This window comes from Drosophila sulfurigaster, chromosome 3 (genome assembly GCF_023558435.1).
Source record: "Drosophila sulfurigaster albostrigata strain 15112-1811.04 chromosome 3, ASM2355843v2, whole genome shotgun sequence".
Lineage (NCBI taxonomy): Eukaryota > Metazoa > Arthropoda > Insecta > Diptera > Drosophilidae > Drosophila > Drosophila sulfurigaster.
Window position 1 is genome coordinate 15,893,408 of NC_084883.1, and position 20,464 is coordinate 15,913,871.

General features: G+C 36.6%; 1 protein-coding gene across 1 annotated transcript in view; it reads right to left on the reverse strand.

The window, feature by feature from the left end:
• LOC133840815 (semaphorin-2A) overlaps positions 1-19,427 on the reverse strand; it is a 50,878-nt gene extending 31,451 nt beyond the window's left edge. Inside the window, 2 exon segments of the mRNA XM_062272898.1 lie at positions 13,537-13,864; positions 19,119-19,427. Coding sequence (XP_062128882.1) covers positions 13,537-13,702 — 166 coding nt within the window. The 5' untranslated portion in view covers positions 13,703-13,864; positions 19,119-19,427.
• Between the last annotated feature and the right edge of the window lie 1,037 nt (positions 19,428-20,464).

Here is a 20,464-nt window from a genome sequence, read left to right on the forward strand (position 1 = left end):
GACTCAGAGACTCAGAGGCGGCCTAGGACAAAGTCAAGTTCTAGTCACAGTACAGCGACGTCTGTGTCACGGCCACCGCAACAGCAACAGCAGCAGGAGAAACAACAACAAAAACAACTGCAGACAGCGATAACAACAAAAGCCAAAAGGCAAATCTTGTCTAGCTGCCGTCTGGGTCGAGAGAAAGAATAAAGAAGAGTGTAAGGTGTACAGAGATGAGTGCAGTGAACAAACAAGCGATAGAGACAGCAACAGTTGAATGGAAAGAGATAGCAATCAGCTAGCCAGGAAGTGGCAAAGTCTAACTCTCTCTCTCATTGTGAGTGTGTGTGGTGCATAATTAAAAAACCATTTGGGCGACGTGGTTCAACTACTTTCGGATTTATATTGTGTCACTCAATGCAAATGCAGCAGACGGTGTAAAATTCGTTGCATTTCAAATGCGTCGGCAGCAGCACAAAAGCAACAACAACAACAACAACAACACCGACGACAACAACTAAAACAACGTGATGAACAGAAAAGGAAAAAAGCGTCGCATTCACAAACATTCACAAAAGGAATCAACAGACTAGAAGAAGTGCTTGCAAAACTTTTGCCGTCTTCTGATAAATGTTAGAACTTTGCCAGAAATCACTTTAAAACTGTTAGTTCAGAATGTATTTGCTTCATCTGAAAGATACTTTCCACCTAACGCGAATATATCAGCAAGTGTGTGCTATCTAGTTATTTATATCTTTGGGGTAGTTCATTTTATGAACTTCTTTAATTTTGTATGGTAATAATTAGTTGAGAAATTCTCTACAGCAACAATTTTAGTCTTAAATGAAAGCGTTTTATGACTGCAGAACTAAGAAACGTTTTTCTTTTTTCTTCATCAGTCTCTCAAATTATTTTTCCAGTTGTGGCCAGTTTATTTCCTTTTGTCGTTATTAATATGGGGTTTCCTTATTCGGTTTCTGTCTACTTCTTTTAGTTTTCCCTAGCTATGGCTTTTTTACTTAGTTAACTTTATTTCAAATTTATTTTTAATTTCTTCTTGATCAACATATTCTTTGCTTCAATCAAAAGATTGTGTAATTTGTTTGAGATCTACAAATTTGTGTTTATATTCAATTCAAGTATCATACTCCTTGGAAGAACAAATTAAATAAAAAATACAATCTGTATATTTTATATTTTGTTATATTTCTTTTTTAATCAATTTTTATCGACCACGTACAAATAGCGGTTTTTTTATCGATTTCGTAATTTCTTCCTTACGATATTTTCTTATTTCGAGTGTTGTGTAGTGCTTAATTACAGTGTTGAGAGTGCGTTAACTTATTAACTTCATTGAAGTGTTGTATAACGCATACAGATTTATGGAAAATAAAAGAAGCAACTCCACAAATCTAAAAATGTGAAATATTAAAAGTTCTTGAGTTGGCACGAGTTAATTTAATTGTTTAAAATTACTAGTAATAAAGTGACACAATCAATTGTGTGCAATGTGGTAAAGAAAAAACACTTCCATGTAAAATGTTTTTATTTGTTTGAGCTTTACTATTAGATTCAGATTCTTTTAGCAAAATATAGCCCGAAGTCCGTTTTAGCTAAATTAGTATTGACCATATTTCAATAAAGCCATTTCTCTGTAATAACTCATTTGCCTTTGGGCTGTCCAGGTGCTGTCATCGTCAGTTGCCAAAGTAAAAGCAAAAGCAAAGGTTTGTGGCCTAAACTCTTTTAATTAAATTTAGAATAATGAAAAATTAGCAATATAAAAGCTCAGCAACAAAAGTGAAAATCTGCAGCTGATGAAGGCAGTGTCGAGTGGCGGCAACAGCAAAGATGACAGCAGTTGCCACAGCAGCAGTAGCAATGGCAGCGGCACCAACAGCGGCAACATGAAGACTTTGTTGCCACTGAGTGTTGCCTGTTGTGGCCCCGTTCGTCACTTAAGCACAGAAGCCGCAGCCGCAGCGTTGTTGCATTTGCAGCAGCAATTGCTCCACAAAGGCTGAAAGGATGAGGATGAAGCTGAAGCTGAAGCTGAGGATGAGGATGAAGCGCCTTCGCCTCAGCTTCAGGCTCAACCGAAAAGCCAAACCGCACGCTAACAAGCTGGCAGCATGGGCCAAAAGTGCGCTTGACGGGGGTTGGCTTTGGCTTGAAAATTAGTTGGCAGCAAGTTGCGGGTGAGAGGTAATTGCAGCATCAGCAAAATGCTGCTCAGCACAACAATATGCACAGCAAGGACATTGAGGCGGCTCTGGCTGGCTCTATGTAACTTTGTGTGTGACCCATACGCACAATGCAACAGCAAAACAATTAACAGCAAAGACGAGGGAGAGAGGGAGGTGAAAGGAGCTTGCTTTGGTCTCTGCACCGACATCTCATGCATAAATCATCTGGCAGAATTTTAATTCCGAATGTCAAACTGACATAACAAAGCTGGGCGCATAGGCAAAACGGCAAACGCTTGCGCTCGTTTTGCATCTAGGGATTTTTGCCTTCGATTTTCGCTTCTGACATGTTGGTATTCAAATTGCCGTTTGTTAGGCCCGTTTGCAGCAGCAAGCAGCCAGAACTCTGCCTCTGCCACTGACTCTGCCTCATACTGCAATCCAATTCGGTTTGGTCTCAGTTCCAGGTGCAGTTTGCAATTGTTGCCTCGTCCATGTCTTTGGACAGGATAATAATTGAATTTCAAAGGCAACAATGACAATGACAGCAAAAAGTCAGCACACACATACGTTGCACATAGTTCGTCTTGTTTGTAGTTTGTGCATAGTTCTAGTTGCCACAGCAAAGTTGCCACAAAATGCCAGATTATGAATTTATCAATGTCGCAGGTTTATTGAAATTGATTTCCGCTCTTCTGAGGCAGTTGCATTTCCGTTTCCGTTGTCGTTCTCGTTGTCGTTGCGCAACAAGAGTTCCTGTTGTCTCGTGTCTCATGTCGACTTGCATTTATGCAAATAACACAAACGAATAGAGAGAAGGAGAAGGATGAATGACAGAGTCATGTATAAGTTTATTACATTTGCTCATAATTGATTGAGCAGCTTCAGCGATGTTTGCATTATGGGAAAAGGGAACAGTTCATTACTCCATATTCATTTGCATTAGATAAAGCTAAATATTCTATTCAATATTAAGATGAATTTTCAATTTTTCATTTTTGTTTTCCATTTGGAATTTTTGAGCTGCGTTTGAAAGTAGACACAATTTTCAATTTCAATTTCATTTTTGCATAATCGTAAGGTGTTTCCTCATTGAATTCATGCTGCACTCAGAGGGGGCGAAATACCCATAAGAACTTTACTAAATTCCTTTTGATGGGGAGACTTTTCCTTTGTTTGCTGCCGACTCGACTCGACTCGACTCGAGTCTGTCTGGGCTTGAAAGCCAATGCATCATTAGCAAAAAAAGAGAGACTGAAATTATGAAATGACTTAGTAGTATTTTCAGAATTCAGAATTCTTCAGAGTGTCTTTTCGGTATTGTAAACGACGACAGCACATTATTAATTGCACAGTCTCCCATGGAATACTTGCCTTTATTATTGTTCCTGCCATTCTGTCTGTCTATCTGAATGCCTCTCACTCTCCTTCGCTCTGCGTCTGTCTGATTGCGCAGCACAAACAATGGATTGTGCCTTTGTTGCCATTAAGTAAGTAGGCTTACTAAGTTGCAGCTGCAGCAACAATTCATTGTTCAATTTTAAGCGTATTACAAATGCGAACCAAGTAGCGTCTTTATACCCTTTCGCTGAGTCTAATGGCAAAACGTCTAATGAGTGCCATAAGTTTTGTTATTAAATTTCGATTATGTTGCTAATTAAATGAGGTAATAAATGAATGTACGTCACGTTATTATAATGAGGAGATGGGAGCAAAATTAGTGTTTATTTTTTTGGGGTGTTGTTCAATCTCTAAACTATTTCACTTATTAATTTAGTGCGCCACATTTTATTAGTATTTTAATTAAATAAGTAATTTTTGCTAATATTTAAGAAATTCATTTTTAAATTTTTTATTTAATTTTATAAGTTAGTTGATGTCTTTCTTAAGTAAACCGATTCATTCAACATATGTATGTCATGAAAGTGGTAAAATAATTTGAGTTCAGAAAACACGCTACATTGAGCATAAATTTTAAGGTATTAATAGTAATGTTATTCAAATTAAATTTTAATATTGGTAAATACAGCATAATAGGTTATAAATCAATAAATTAATTTGCTTTTGTAGAGTATTCTTTGCTTGGTTATGCCCTAAGCAATGTGAAAGTTTGTCAGCTGCGTTTTGTAAAATATTTTTTGTAGCATACCTTTGAGCGCAACCCGCTTGTTTCTGACATTTGTGTTTTGTCACGACAAAGCCACAGAAACAGAGCGGAATAGAAAGCCAGAAATAGATCAAGAGAGAAGAAGAGAAGTGTAGAAAGAGATAGAAAGTCGTTTACACACACAGACACTAAACTCGTTGCGACTCAAGTGCAAATAAGCAATAAGGCGTCGAGTGTGTAAATCATTTGGCATTTTCAATTTTACTTCAACATCAACTTGAGCTTCAACCACAGGCAACAACTACTTGGAGCTAGGTGAAGTTGACCAGAAAAGCGCCCAGCTCTCAAAGTGGCACAGCACAGAGAAATGGAAACTTTTTGGTGGCACATGGAAAACATCGTTTGCTGCTCCATCCATATGGCCAATGGCTACTTGGATTTTCAGTGCACTTGTTTTAGTTGTCTATGAATGCGCTTGTATGCACACATTCCCACATTCACATTCACATTCACATACTCGTAATTGTGCTTAACATGAAGTTTTACTACTTAAAAGATCCCCTACTACACATACTACATATATACTATATTCTATTTCGAAAATAAGCCTTTTTGTTAGTGGCATTGAGTGCTGTTTGGTTTCGTTTGGGATTGCTTTGTATTCTGGGCTGAGGGTTGAGTTGGGGTCAACCCTGACTCGTTTCCTCGTCATGCAGCTGCCACTTGGGAGCGCATATCCACATGCCTCTGCAATTGACGTGCTAACCAACAACACTGTGAGTACTTCAGTTAGTTTGTGTGTGTGTGCCTGATCTCTTTCCCTTTTGAGTATGCAACGTGCTGCCCCACCGATTGCTACTCTAATTTTCCCTTTTTGCTACTCTTGTGCCTTCTCTCTGCTCGAACTGCCTTCGAACAGACGTATTGCAGTTTTGCATATGTTCATTCTTTGTTCAATTGTTGTTGTTGCCTGTGTGTGTTTGTTTGGTGTTGATTCCCCAGCGTGTTTGTCTATTGTTATTGCTCTTGCCCAGCATTTTACATCAAACTCTGTAGTGCCAAGCTGTCCGTCCGTCTGTCCGTCTGTCTGTCTGTCTCTTACTCTCTAGGAAGTCTGTCCAACTGTCTAGCTGTTGCTTTGTTTAGTTGGCGTATTTGTTACCAGGACACTGATGCAACTTTTGGGCCACTCTTATGCAAAATGCATGTACTACACTCCGAGTTGTTGTCTAAAACTTTGTGCCCTGAGATTTTGGTGCTGCGTAAAACCCACAACACAAATTGGCAGCTTTAAAATAACATTGAAGTTGCTTTTTTAGCTTGTTTCTGTAATTACGTCACACAGCTTGCGCAAATATGACAGCTAAAAAATTAATTATTTAGGCCATAATTTGACCCCCAGCATCGCGCACACCAACATACACACATACACACAGACACACACACACCCATACAAAAAAAGTTGAAATCGAAAAACCGTGCGCGTCCCTTTGAAGTGCTCGCAACACGGGCCGCACAGCTGGAGGCTGCAACTGAAAGTTGCTTTATTTCCTACCTGAAATGTTGCTGCCTCCGGGCAACAGCAACTCGCTGTTAGTAGTTGCCTTCCAAATATTTTCGCATTTAAAAATTGCGCCTATTTTTAGTAATAATTACAACAAAATCCAACCAAATAACTCCGCCATCGTTGCTGACCTTATGCCATCCACAGGAAATTAGCCTTGTTAGTGCCAAGTTTTTAATAGCAATTTCCCAAAAATTTCAATTTATGCCGAACCTCATTTAAATTAGCAGCATTATTTTGCATCAATTTACGTACTTTCAAAGGGCTTTTCAGGGAAGATTTATTTTCTATTTCAACAAGTTAATTTATAGTCTAAGATTCCGTACAAAATAAAAAACTATATGAATATTAAAATTAAAAATCGTGCATATAAATTCCATTTAAATTTATGGTGCATCAATGTTATTTTGCATAACTTTTCTTACTTTAAAAGGCAAGATACTATTTCTATTTAAAAAAGTGTATTAATATTATTTAAATTGTTTAAGTTTCTTTTTAAAATATAAATCTTCTTTATATTATTAGGCTTCACATATAACATGTACTTTCTGAATTATTCAATTTATTTATAGTTTATGTCTAAAGAGTTGATTAGGATCAAAATTTTGCAAATGAATTCAATTTGAATTTATGTTGAATCTCATATAAATTAGCATATATTTTCAAACTCTCTCTCATTTAAATTTGCATAAATTTTCCCATTTTTAAAAATTAATTGATGCCTTCACAAGCAAGATCTATTGCGAAATAAATTTCAGTTTAAAATCAAAATCTAACTCATCAATTCAACTTCCATTCGTTTTGTATCTTGTATAAATTAGCATAAATTTGTATACTTTCAAAAGATGAATTTCATTTTTTAACAAAATAAATTTATAGTTGATAACTAAAATGCTATTTGAAATATACATTTTGAATATTAATTAATTTAATTTCAATTTACTTTTAATTTATTTACATTTTCATACTTTCAAATAGCTTTACAAGCAAAATAAATTTCTTTTTTTTATAAAATGGATTCTAGATATTTTATTTGGTATTTAAAATCAATTTCTTTGAAGGCATCACAAGTCAAAGTGTATTTTAAATTTCGAAAATTTAATTAATAATTTAAAATTCGGTTTAAAATAAAAATCCTGCACATCAATTCAATTTCAATTTATGTTGAAGCTTATATAAATTAGCATATATTTTTGTACATAATGCTTCACAAGCTAGATGTATTTTATATTCTTAATATTTAAAATGTAGTTTAAAATAAAAAGCTTGTAAATCAAAGGCTTGTTTAATTTTGAGAATATTTTGGATCAACAGAGAAGTTGAATGCAATCATCGTAGAATTTCATTATTCGAAATGAGTTTCGTCTTTTGCTTTAGTAAACAAATTAATAAACTTTGCTCTAATCGGCTAACATAAGCTTCAAAATTAAACGATAGAATTAATTCACATGCTTAATAATGCTGAATGACAGGACTGCTCGACGAGGAAATACCCTGTAAGTCACATAGTTAACTACACAACAAAATCCACTAAATTTTAATATACCAGCATATTTATAAGTACATTTCTACTATTTATATCATAGCTATAAAAAAATTGTCTAATATCTGTCAGTGTTTAGACACCAGTTGTCAATTTACAGGGTATAGAAATGCGCACTAACGCAATTAAGTGACGCGCTGTGAAAAAGGAATGATAAGTAAACATGACAAGGCTTTTAAGTTTATTGCGCCAGCCAACTCTCATTTGGCTCATGCCAGAGCAAGGACATTTAACTACGCCATAACCTTCCCCATTCCCCTCCTCTTCCTCCTCTGTGCCGTTCCCATGCATTAAGGGTGCACCGGCATATGCGAGCTGTGTGTGGTGGCTTCTACTTTCCTTTTTTTTTTTTCCTTTTTTGTTTTTGTATTTTCCTATGGTTTTTCCTGCCATGACGGAGGGGGGATTGGAAATTGTGCACTTACTGTCACTTTTCATATGCAAAGCACTTTGTGTCTGTCGCTAATTTAATAATATTCAGCATTTTACAAGCGGAGCAGACAGTCAAAATGTTTTGCGGCAATGCTGTCGACCAGAGTTACAAAGTGTCCAATTAAATGATTTTTACCCTGTCGTTAGACCTAACCATTGAATGGGAATAGCGAATGTTCTCTCATGGATCCACCTGGTTGCCCTCAGTCTTCCTCTCTTCCTCGCTCTCTCTCTCTCTCTCTCTGCAGCCACTCGCGATTTTTTCACAGTCAGTGCATTTTGCAATAAATATCCGAAATTGCAATTGGCAAACACACACGCAAACTATTTGGCAAGCATTTTGGCTACGGAAGTTGTGAAAAATCGTTGACAAGCGACAAAACACTTGACAGCGTCAGCAGCCCAAGGAAACAGCAGCAACAAAAAAATCCAGCCAAAAAATGTCACAGTCACACAAAAAATATATGTATATATAGAAAGAAAGCAAAACAAAAACCAAAACCAAATCACAGCGAGCTGCAACGACAACATGGAACAATGTATTTGCCTCAAGTGAAGCACAGCAAGATATCCTATAGTTAACATACTTTTTATTTGAGGAATTTATAGGTAGAAAATAGAGAGATTACAATTACGGTTTTATTTTATCATTTTCTATCTTTTAATATTTATAGATTTCAACATTTGGATGAATCTTTTTTTGAACATATTTTCTAGCATCATCGATTAGCTTATAAAATTTATATTTAAGTGCTAAAAAGAAGAACAATTGTTCTTAACTTAAGTTAATTAAGTTATATACATTTTATTTGATCTTAAGCAATTATTTTTTCATTTTCTATTATTTTATTTTAATTATATATTATTATTTTATATTTATATTATTAATAGTAAGTTAGTATGTGGCTTAAGAAATGTTACCTAATTATTTACATACGAATAAAGTAATATTTTTGAAACAACATTTTCTTTCATCGCTACGTATACGTAATTTTTCATGAACCCATCTAAAGCCCTCACCGCTCTAGGGTATCACAAGAGAAAATGGCAAAAGAAGCACAGGGAAAAAAAATGGCAGAACGTGTAAAAATTTGTGGTGCAAGCAAAGCCGAAAAAGGTGCAAAAAATGTGTAAATGTGCAATCAAATGAAAGAAAACCAATAATCGAAAAAAATGCCAACGCAGCGCACACAACTTAGGAATTATTGGCTCGCCTCGCTGCAGGGGTGTGTGTGTGTGCGAAGGATTCGCGTAATGGAGAAGAGGCTGGTGAACAAAGGGAAGTGAGGGAAGGTTGAACAGCAATTGCAGTCAGGCAAGAAAATGCACTAAATAAAACATGAAATAGCTGAAAATCGAGCATGTGAGTAGCCGAGGCACGTGGCAGGTGTGTGCACAACAGTCTCTGTGTGTGTGTGTGTGTGTGTGACAAGAATTTCAGCTATAAATTGTTGTCACAATGTATATTGTAAGTGCGGCAAAAGAGAGGCGAATGAGGAAATAAATGCAGAGCGAATGAAAGAAACAATAAATCAAGTTGAGTTGCGTTTGCGTTGCGATGCGTAAATTGCAAAACAAAAACGAGGGGCGCATCTTCAAATTGCGCACTCGAAAGAAGACTGAAACAGAAACAGAAGCGGAAGCTGAACTTGAGGGTTAAACTCACACTATAAGAACAACCTATTGTTCAGATGCGTTCTTAAGGTGTTTCCGCCGCGACAGAGAGAGAAAGTCCAAATGTCAAAATGCAAAATATTAATCATCATTATTTCAATCAACATTTATTAACATGGACTTTGCATTAGCACATAATGTATTTTGTGCCTTTGACCTCTGCCCCCTCTCGCACTTGGCAACTAGAAAAAGGGACCAAACATCGTTGTCGCATCCTTTGCCATCCGCCACACGCACATTATATCTATCTATATAGTAGAGAGAAGTGAGGCTAAACCACATTTTCAATTCGCCACAGGACAGTGAAATCAAAAGGACCTTGCAGCTAACCAACTTCCCTTGCTCTCGCTTTGTGTCTACCATAAACACTCTCACAACCCTGTCACAGGCCACGGCCAGGCCGTTTGTCTTTGTAGCGCTGCCTGTCTGTGGTTACTCTACGCTCTCCTCCCCCCTCTTAGCTGTTCTCTTACTCTCGGAATGTTGTGTGCTTGGAGTATCCTTTGGCTTGCCGTTGCCCAGCATCAGTCATTTGTCTTTTGTCATATTAATAATTCCCTTTTATTATTTTCACCATTACCGCACCAAAAATTTATATATATATAATGTGTTGCTGATGGTCATGCTATCTCCTCCCTTCCTCCCGCTCCCTTTGATCCCCAGCGTCCCTCATTATTCGACATTTATAATTTCTGGTTGTAAAGGTGCCGCGCACGCACCTTTTTGGCGCTGCGTTTTTTTTGTCCCCTTTGCTGTGGCTGCTGTTGTGCGCTTTTTGCTGTGCTCTCATTAATAATAATAAGTTTAGGAGGGGGTATTTACCCCTCCTTCCCTCTCTCGCTGGGTTATCGGTGGCATTGTTAGACAAAAAGCTCCGCTTAATGCCATTTATACCCATCCTTAAAAGTTAATCATCTCAAGCAGCGTCCTGCTCATCTCATTTTTTAATACGCACTCATAGATCATTAATATAAATTCCAGAATGACGGCAAAGTAATATTAATGCCTCGCATAAAAAATGCTTTCAAGTGACTTGAGTTCAGTTTGAGTTTGAGTTCGAGTTTGAGTTTGAATTGAGTTAAGTGCTGCCATTTTCCAACCACTTTTCTAGCATTTGCCGATTGTTAATTGTTAGATGAATATAAATATGGCCGCAAGACTCAACTAAAAAACTTTAAAGTTCTATCATAACTTTGGCATTTCTCTACATTGTGCGTGTGTGCGTTAGGAAAACTTAAACGAATTGTTCATTGTTCAATTAGAAAAGTTCGGGATGGAGTAGGGAGGCAATCTGAAGCACTTTCACATGTTGTTGGCAGCTTTTTAAGTGCTTTCCAGATGCAAAAACAATTGGAAAACATTACGAAATCTTTGGCATAAAAGGATAACATGTGTGAGAGCCAAGAAAGTTGTAAATCTACTTGAAAATACTTTGGAATGCGTTTATTTGATTAGCATTATTTTGCGAGGCAAAGGCCCCAAAAGACAATTTGGCTAATTCAAATCAAAGACACACACACACACACACACTCTGAACTACATGACATACACACGCAATCAAGTGGCATCAGCCGCAGCACACAAGTCAAGTAAAATGATTTGCAATTATTATTGTTTAATAAGTGCATAAGCCGACACTTATCCGACCCAAAAGACACAGACTTCATAACAAATGCCCTTGATGCCCGTTGTTGATGTCGCACAAGTTTGTGGCAAGAAGCCGTCGCTCAAAAGCAACAGAAGCCGAAGCCGAAGCCGCACAACAAAAGAATTTATATGCTGGGGTAGCACAAATTATCATAAGATGGCAGCATTTTTGAAACCCACCCGAGAAACCCCGAAAAAACGAGAGTGAAGCCAATTGTTGCTTCGAGTGGCATAAATCCGGGCACCGCATTGAAGCACTCAGTTCTCTCTTCGCAGTTCGCTGCTCGAATCTGGCAAAACTCGTCTTTAGGCAAATGATAAATTGACAAATTTATTTGGGTCAAAGCGTGCCGCATTCATCATAATTTGCTCTTGGCCCCGTTGTGTGTGCCAGCTGGCCAAGAAAATTGAAAATTTTGTGAAATGGGCTCAGACTCAGTGTGCGCGTTGTGTGGCACTTGGGTTGTATTTTTAATGGAGTTTACTTCTTCGGGGGCCTAACACTAACAACTAAGCAAGACTGACACTTTTGGCTAATGCACATATAATGAGCTTAAGCCAGGCGAATGCCAAGGTTTTCACTTCTCCCAACTCTGCAACTCGAAACAAGAACGTAAAATTGAAACTGGACCTTGTAGTGAGTTTCTCTGTTTCTGAATCTGAATCTGGGTCCAAATGCGAGCCTCGAGCGTTCATTTGCATAATTAATATTGATGTACTTATGTTGTGCTGCTCCGAGTTCGTTGTTTTGTCATTGTTTATTTATTGTGCCACTGCCAAATGAGCAACATCCACCTGATTGAAGTTTCCCAGGCAACGGAGCTCTAACATTGAATACCGTATACAGCAGAGCTTCGAACAGAGACAGAGATAGAGTCAGATATATATGCAATAGATAGAGACAGAGCTTCAGCCTTGCAGCTTATCATTGAGGCAACAACAATGGACTGGAATTGCAAGTCGATTTCAGTGTCTGCAAATGCAATTGTTGCAGCTATTTATGAATAATGCAAAACATTTTCAATTTACAAGTGGACTCCCAATTCGAACAAGATAGACGGATACAAGCACATATACTATATATTTATATACAGTCGAACTTTTGGTCGATTTGAACTTGCAGAAAGGTTCATTGCACACTAAAGCTGTCTACTTAAAATAAATGTATAATAAGAGTAATTTAATTGGATATCCAAGTTCGTTCACTGCTGCAAAGTTGTGCTTAAAGATAGCTGCAGGTTAATTGCTCCATTTGTATAATAGCCAATTGGTTATTTGAAATTGAACTCATCAATTATCAAGCACATTTCCTAATATCAAGTTACTTTAGATATACGATTAATTTCCTTGTGATTGGTAGAGAAATTGATGCACAGAGACAGACAATGAGAGTAGCAAACTTATTGATAGAAATAAATAATAAATCAAGCGCAATGTTTGATTTAAAATTATGGGTTATTTATGAAATTAGTAAGTCAAGTACATAAATATAAAACAATGAACCAAATTTTCAATACAAAAATGTAATGCTGTAAAAGCAACACAATGCGGTATTATTCTTGAAATATACAGACTTAATGCACTGAAAAAAATACTAAAATATACCAAAGGCTATATTTGGAATATTGCTATACTATTTCATTTGAAATATACCAAATTAATGCACTGAAAAAATACAAGAATATACCGAAGAAGGCTATGGTTGGTATATTAATATAATATAATATTACATTTGAAATATTATATACCAAATTAATGTATTGAAAATATATTTTAATATACTAATTACTACATTTGGTGCATGAATATACTATTTCATTTGAAATATACCAAATTAATGCAATGAAAAAATACAAGAATATACCGAAGGCTATAGATGGTATATTGATATGATATTACATTACAAATATACAAAATTAATGTACTGAAACAATAATTAAATATACTAATGACTACATTTGGTGTATGAATATACAATTACATTTAAATATACCGAATTAATCCACTAAAATATACCAAATGCTATATTTGGTATATGTATTTAGTAGTCTATTGAAAATATACCATAGAGTATAAATATTTAATGGATTCCTTAAAATGCAGAAGTTCGTTTTATATCTTATAGAAACCTCTAAACATATTGTTAAGAAAATTATTCCTTACTGACCCACTTTTAAATTGCATTGTACACAACTAAATGTATATTTGTTGTGCGATGTTTATCGTGTTGCATTTGCTTTTCTAAAAGGCTTCGGCCAATCAGGTGTGAAACACTTCATTGTGGGGTGTGATTATAATGCAACAATGAATGGCAGCCCGGGACAGAGCACGAACCCATTGTTGTGCAAAGGCAAGAGAAGTCGATGCATTTGTTTTTGTAATCACACTTGGACACACTTACCTGGTGACAGCTCCTCGGTAATCCCTTGAATGGTGCGCGTGAACAGTGTCAACATAAGGACACTGGCCAACAGCAGCCATTGGCGTTGCTGCCACACATGCTGGGCATGTTGTTGCTGTGGCTGCTGCTGTTGCTGCCGGTGTTGCACTTGTCGAGTTGTTTGCATTGCTGCTGTTGCTGCTGCTGCCACGCAGGTGACTGCCACTGTTTGCTTTCTCGCACACACTCTTTAATGTAGTAGGCAAGTAGTTGTACTTGTGTAACTACTCCTCATACATATGCTTGTGTATTCTGGATTGTTTCGATAGTGTTGTCAGCTAAGTTGGAGCTGCAAAAGAAAAGAACATATCGTTAAGAAAACAATCACGATTCTGCCATTAGCTAAATAACACTATTATTAGAAGTTCTCCAGTCGTTTACTTGCATGGTAAATTGACTGGAAAGTTAGTCGTTAGAAACGAACTATTTATTAATAACAAATATTTTTTAAAAATGTATTTGATTACTATTGAATTTGTCTGTAAACGTAATAGATAATATTATATTAAAAAGAGATGATAAAACTTAGAATGAGCTATAAACTCATTTTTAATTATTAATTTGAAGCTTATAATCTACGTTAATAGAATTTAAATGATTTATGATAATACTTTGTTTGTTGTTTCCTTATAAAGTATTGTTATTCTTGCTTTAAAATTATTTATTTTATTTATTCTGGAGTATTTTTGAAAAAAAAATAAAAACAAAAAAATAAAGGAAAAATTATATAAAAGATTTAGAACATTCCTTCCATTAATATATAATCAGAATAGGTTATAAAATTAGGAATCAAGAAATTGCCAAATATATGTTAAGTTTTATTTCTTCGATGAAATAATTTAAAATGAAATAGAAAATATGTTTTTGATACTAACAAGAAACATTACTATTCATACGTTTAATTTATTGTTTCTAATATTTTTTCTATACATTTGATAACATTATTAAATATGAAAAGAAAACGTTGATTTGGATGTTGCAGAAAATCGCATCCATCAATTTCTAGTGAAATCAAGTTATAACGTTAGTAAAAAACATATTTCCAACATCTTTGTAATTATGTTTTGTATTAATCTAACACATTTAATTTATTGTTTCGTAGTCTTTTCGTAATGATCTTTTATATTTTATGATAATTTACAATTATTTGCCGAAAATTCAATCTATCAATTTATAATGAGAGTAAGTTATAAAATTAGTAAACAAAAATGGCCAACATCTTCATAATTATGTTATATATTAATTTAACAAATTTAATTTATTGTTGCTCAGTCTTTTACTAATGATCATTAATATTTCATAAAGTAATTTTAAATGAATGAAATCATTTACTAAAATTTCAATCCATCAATTAGTGAACAACAAATGATCAACCTCTTAATATTTATGTAATGTATTAATTTAACGCATTTAATTTATTGTTTCTCAGTCTTTTACTAATGATCATTTATATTCCATAAAGCAATTTAAAATGAAAGAAATCTTTTAAAATTATTATCAATTTAAAATGAGAATAAGTTATAAAATTAGTAAACAAATATGGCCAACATCTTCATAATTATGTTTAGTATTAATTCTTCAGAAAGTTCCCCTAAGAAATAGTATCAGAGGGTGAGCCTCGGTCTTGTTGACGCGTCTCGCATTTGTTGGACAATTTGCCAGGCGAAGATGAAGTCAAATCATTAATATTTTCAACGTTGACTATATTGACAGGCAGCGTCGTCTCGTTTTGTCTGACGTGCACAAAATCAGACCGTGTTCGCCGTGACCGTGGCCGTAGCCGTAGCCAACGCAATCGCATCCGCATCCGCGTTTTGCAGTTGCTCTTGGTGGCAAGCCGGGCACATCACTCACAGAGAGGACCGCGCGCCGCAAAGTATGCAACGTCATGCGGCGCTGCGGTGCGTTTCATCATCGTGGCGATGGCTATGCGAACTGAACTGGAACTGGTTGGTAATGGTAACAGTCAGCGGGAAAGAGAGGTCGGTGGACGGTGGACGGTGGACAAGGGGCAACATCACCGTTAGCGATGCTCGTGGGCGCGCTGGGGCTACACGTCAAACACATTCATCACAAGTGCCAGAGTGACAGATGGCAAATGCGCCTACAGCTGCTTTTTCTTCTGTCCCACTCAGACTCACTCGCTTTTTCTCTCTGTCTCGCCGAGTGGCCTGCTTGGCCTTATGTCATTCGCAAGGGCAAAAGGACAAATGAAAATTTTCCAATTATTGCAGACACTCACTTGGCTACGCGGCCGCAACGTAAATTTAACGCTTTAAACTGACGCCCATTTGTCCATTTTTCATGCAGCCGAAGCGAAATCTAAAATTTAGATGAACGCAAATCATTTGTCAACGCTCTAAAATACCCTATAGAGTACATACATATATAATATGAAATATACTCTGACTGCATTTTTAAAGTCAATCTCTTTGGCTTTGTGCCCAAAATGTCAGAAATGTCACCAAGCGTGGGTGGCAAAAAATAAACAAAGTATTTGTGGAGAGAAGAACAGCAAAAAAGAAGCTTGCCAAAGCCAGCAACAGTTTGGAAACAGTTTACATACTTTTTAACAACATCAATCAGTGACAGAAATATCATTTATTACAGCATCTAGATTGTAAACTCTTACAGGGTATCTGTCAGTCGTATAACTAGCACACTTAGCATTCATGTTACAGTTTCCAGTGACGCGGCAGTTGATCAAAAACGCATTTTGACTCTGTCAGCGTCAGCGGGCACGATTTTAATAAACGTAATGTGGCCACATGTGCGACTGACATGATTTGGCATTATCGCAGGATAACCGAGCACCGAAAATACAGCACATAGACTCTCTATACTCTCGTATGTAGTATATTTAGAAGTGTGTTGTTTAGTGAAAGTGAGAGAAATTTTTTTGGGCCAGCAGTGGAAGATTGGCTTTCCATTTTGCTGATGTCGTTGCGAGGGTCAGGCTTTGGGATTTTGATAAATATATTTTAGATTTTTTTTTGAACATCTTTTGCTGGCATATGCTGAGTAATTACACATACACACACACATACACATGCACTACACATACTTTGCTGTAGAATATTGATTGAATTTGAGCTTTATTTTGCAGGGCTGGCTGGCTTGGCTTGCCATATGCCAATGCAAAGCATAACACAAAGCCGCCCCATAAAAGCCACTTTCATTTTCACATTTTCACAAAGTGTTCAGCTAGAAACTTTCGCTAATATCGAATGTAAAACGCTCCAAAACCACGTGTGTGTGTGAGTGTAAGATTGTGTGTGTGTTGGTGTGTGGCAAGTTTTACGAGCGCCTGTTAACCGCGGGTATTTACACTAAGTCTAATGAAATGTTTAACAAGCACTTTGCTGTGCGCAAATCCCAATGACCCATAATATTAGCATAAAATCACTTGGCAGCCAAGCGAGGGGCGGACTAAGGAAAAACACCAGCCACCCAGCACTGTCCTCTTGCCCCTGACTCTTCTGGTTGTGTGTGTGTCTCATAAATAGTGTGGCAGCAACCAGAGTGAGTGAGTGTGACTACTTGGTTAGTCTGCCAACGTTGCATGCCACGCCTGAGGGCCTCAAGCAAAATGCTCATTTAAATTGCGCACTTTAAAGTTTTTGGACGAGCGTGAAAGGCTTAACGAAGCGATCCACAAACTCGACTAGTCCTACTCCATATATCTTTCTCTCTCCTGGACGAGTACATCAACAGCATCAGCATCAACATCAGCATTAGGAGCAGGGAATCTCGAGTGTTGGCGTATTTTCAATTTGAACGCATAAATTTTTATGTTGGCCATACTTTATTTACTGTACTGGCCCCATTCTCTCTCTCTGTCTCTCTCTCTCGCAATCTCTTGCTCTCGCTCTACGCTGTTTGTTTCCACAAAATAAATTACATTAAAATTCTAAGCCATCAGCCGCTGTGGAAATTTATTTTTGCACATTATCCGCTTGCCGCAAATTGTATTTATTCCGCAGTCTGCGCTCTGCGTTTGCTTCCGGCCAGCAAAATAACAAAATAACAAAACAACAGCCAAAAAAAGCAACAACAGCTGCTGACGTTTTAGTGGCACTTACTCTCAACTCATACCTAAAACTCGCCACTGTTCTCTGCTCTGTTGCTGTTGCTGTTGCTGCCACTGACCAAAGTTGTAAAGTATCCTTCAAGGCAATTAGTTTATTTGTACAATTTCATTTCATTTAGGCGGTCGGAATTTTAATGCATTTCATTAAGTTTCTGTGTAAATTTTACACTTTCATTTGTTCCACAAAAAAGGACTAAAACAGCACAGACAATCAGAGTCGTAAGGAACGAGAGCCTGCCTGAAAATAACTGGCACATCGCATACATAATAAACCTAAAATTCCTCTTCTTTATAAGTTTATTTATTTTACTATATATATTTTATAAAGAAAATTTATATGTCTACATAAATTCTGCAGTGAATAGCATAAATATAAACAATTTTCTACATTAGTAAATAAAGAAGCTAAAACATAAAGTGTCAAGAATTCAATTTTAGGTCAGTCTTTTAAACCATACTAACATAAGTACATTTGTATTATCTTCCAAGGGGGAATAAAGCATTATTTTGCGTTATTTAAATTTACCATTATAATATTCTACAAATACATTAATAGACCGTTTGCACTGAGGTTTTTGCAAGACAAATTTTAGTTTATTTCCTTCCATTGTTTTTGTTTATCAGTATGTTAATCTGCTTAAGTACAAATGACCAAATAGATATTTACTATTTTTGTCTCTTTAAATATGGACACTTGAATATATCCCTTATATATTTTATTTTTATTTTACAAAAGTTTTAATTTAGAAACACCTTTTTGATTTTAATACGATTTTCTGACTCTTTTTTAAGTTAGTATTAAAATCTAAATAAATGTATAATATAGAGAATTCAATTTACGAATTAAAAAATATATTTGGCATAATTCGAATAATACCAATAGGCGCAAATTACTTTTTTGTACTCTAGAACTTAGTTCAAAGTTAAAAATAATGATAAATAAATACATGAATATATTTTTGTGGAAGAAATTGTTATTATTAATTTATTAGCTGAGAAAGATTATCATTATTGTAAACATTTAATATTTATATCACAGACATTTTTCTATTTCTTTATGTTTGCAACACTAAGGCAAGGAATAATAGAACATATTGAAAAGTCATATGTTTGACATAGAAGGTAATTGCGAATACCCAGCCATATACAAACATAGTAAGCAAGGAATAATGTTGGAGACTATATTGTAGACTCGTATTTTGAAAATATATGAAAAGCTAATATTCAGGCAACCTTTGATAGAAATACCTTCATACAAGCCAACCTTGCATACTTCATCTATTTTTGCTTGGCAATAGCAGCACACTAGTGTACCCACACATACACAAACATTCACAGTTACACATACACTCTCACGCTCAAGTGTGTGTACACACATACAAAGGGAATATTTATGCAGCATTTGCTCACATCCAAATGTATAAATTATCTGTATTACGACACTGATACTTACTCAAATAAGGAGCACAATTAAAATCCCTTTTGTTTATTAACAAATGCAGCTGTGCAGTTAAAGTGTAGCATATTTCATATAATGTTTTGGCAGCGCAGAAAAAAATGTAAACACAATTTGGTATAATACACAAATAGAAGGGCCACAAAGAGACGCGTTGAGCGCGCCGAGCGTCTCTCTGCTTTTGTTTCTGACTTCTGCACTTTGATTTAAGGCACTAGCAGCACTTTTCTTAAGTTAATTTCATAGTCTACACAAAGTGCACTAATTCATTGATTAACTGCATTGATTTACTTAATGTTTAACTGGGTTTTTAGCATAAAAACAATATACACGAAAAATCCACAACCGTACGAATTTCGATGACAGACGGAGAAGTCGATGCGCTCTCATTGCGTGTGCTGTTCCATTCCGCAACGTTTCGTCCTATTGGGCAGCTGCTCTCCTGTGAGAGAGAGAGCACAGTGAGAACACAGCGCAGCTGTTTCAATGTGATTCACGTCCCTTTGGACGGGGGTGGGAAGCGGCATTTGGCAACTGGCAACTGTCAAACTGACAGCCGAGTCCAATTCAAGGGTTTTATGCGAATGTGAAACTGCGCAGACGCTGCGCTCGCTCGCCAGCTGTTTCGTTGCCACAACGTTCCATATTCGCTGGCAGGCTGGCAAAAGGACGTTTTCGATGTTTGGGCTGTCAAGGGTTGTTGAGCATCTCACACAACTCTCGCATCTCCTGCATCTCGCACCCCTGCTAACTGCTCCGATACCGACAATTACCTGGAGAATTGGCATTAGCCCATTTTCGTTGCGTTATAAATTGCGATTGTCACTTTGGAGCATTTTGTGTGTGGAGAGTTGAGGAGGTGGTGCTCCTATGGTCTGGTCTGGCCTGTCTGTCATACTGAGCTAGCAAGCTGGCAGTGCACATTGTGCCCAGAGGGTGTCTGGGTGTCTGCTACTTCGATTACATGTCCAACCTCCTTCCCCTTTTCCTCTACTCAACAACACCCTTTTGGCTCCTCACACTGCTTATGCAATTACATTTAACTTTGGCTGAATCTGAAGATGAAACACGAGCCATAGCATCGGAGGAGGGGGGTGGACCAAGGAGTTGCGTTGCCTGTGACATGGAATTAATTTTCGATTTTATTGTCAGTTTGTCAACTGTTTAGTTGTTGCTGCTGCTGTTGGTGCTGCGCCTGACTTTGATTTAATTGAAAATGCATGAATATGCAATTTTTAGATCGTATAAACTCGTAACTGCCAGTTTTTATTGCCTGACTCATTGAGTTGGAAGTGCTCAAAATTTTAGGTTTAATGGCCCATTTGGCTACCGTCAACATACCC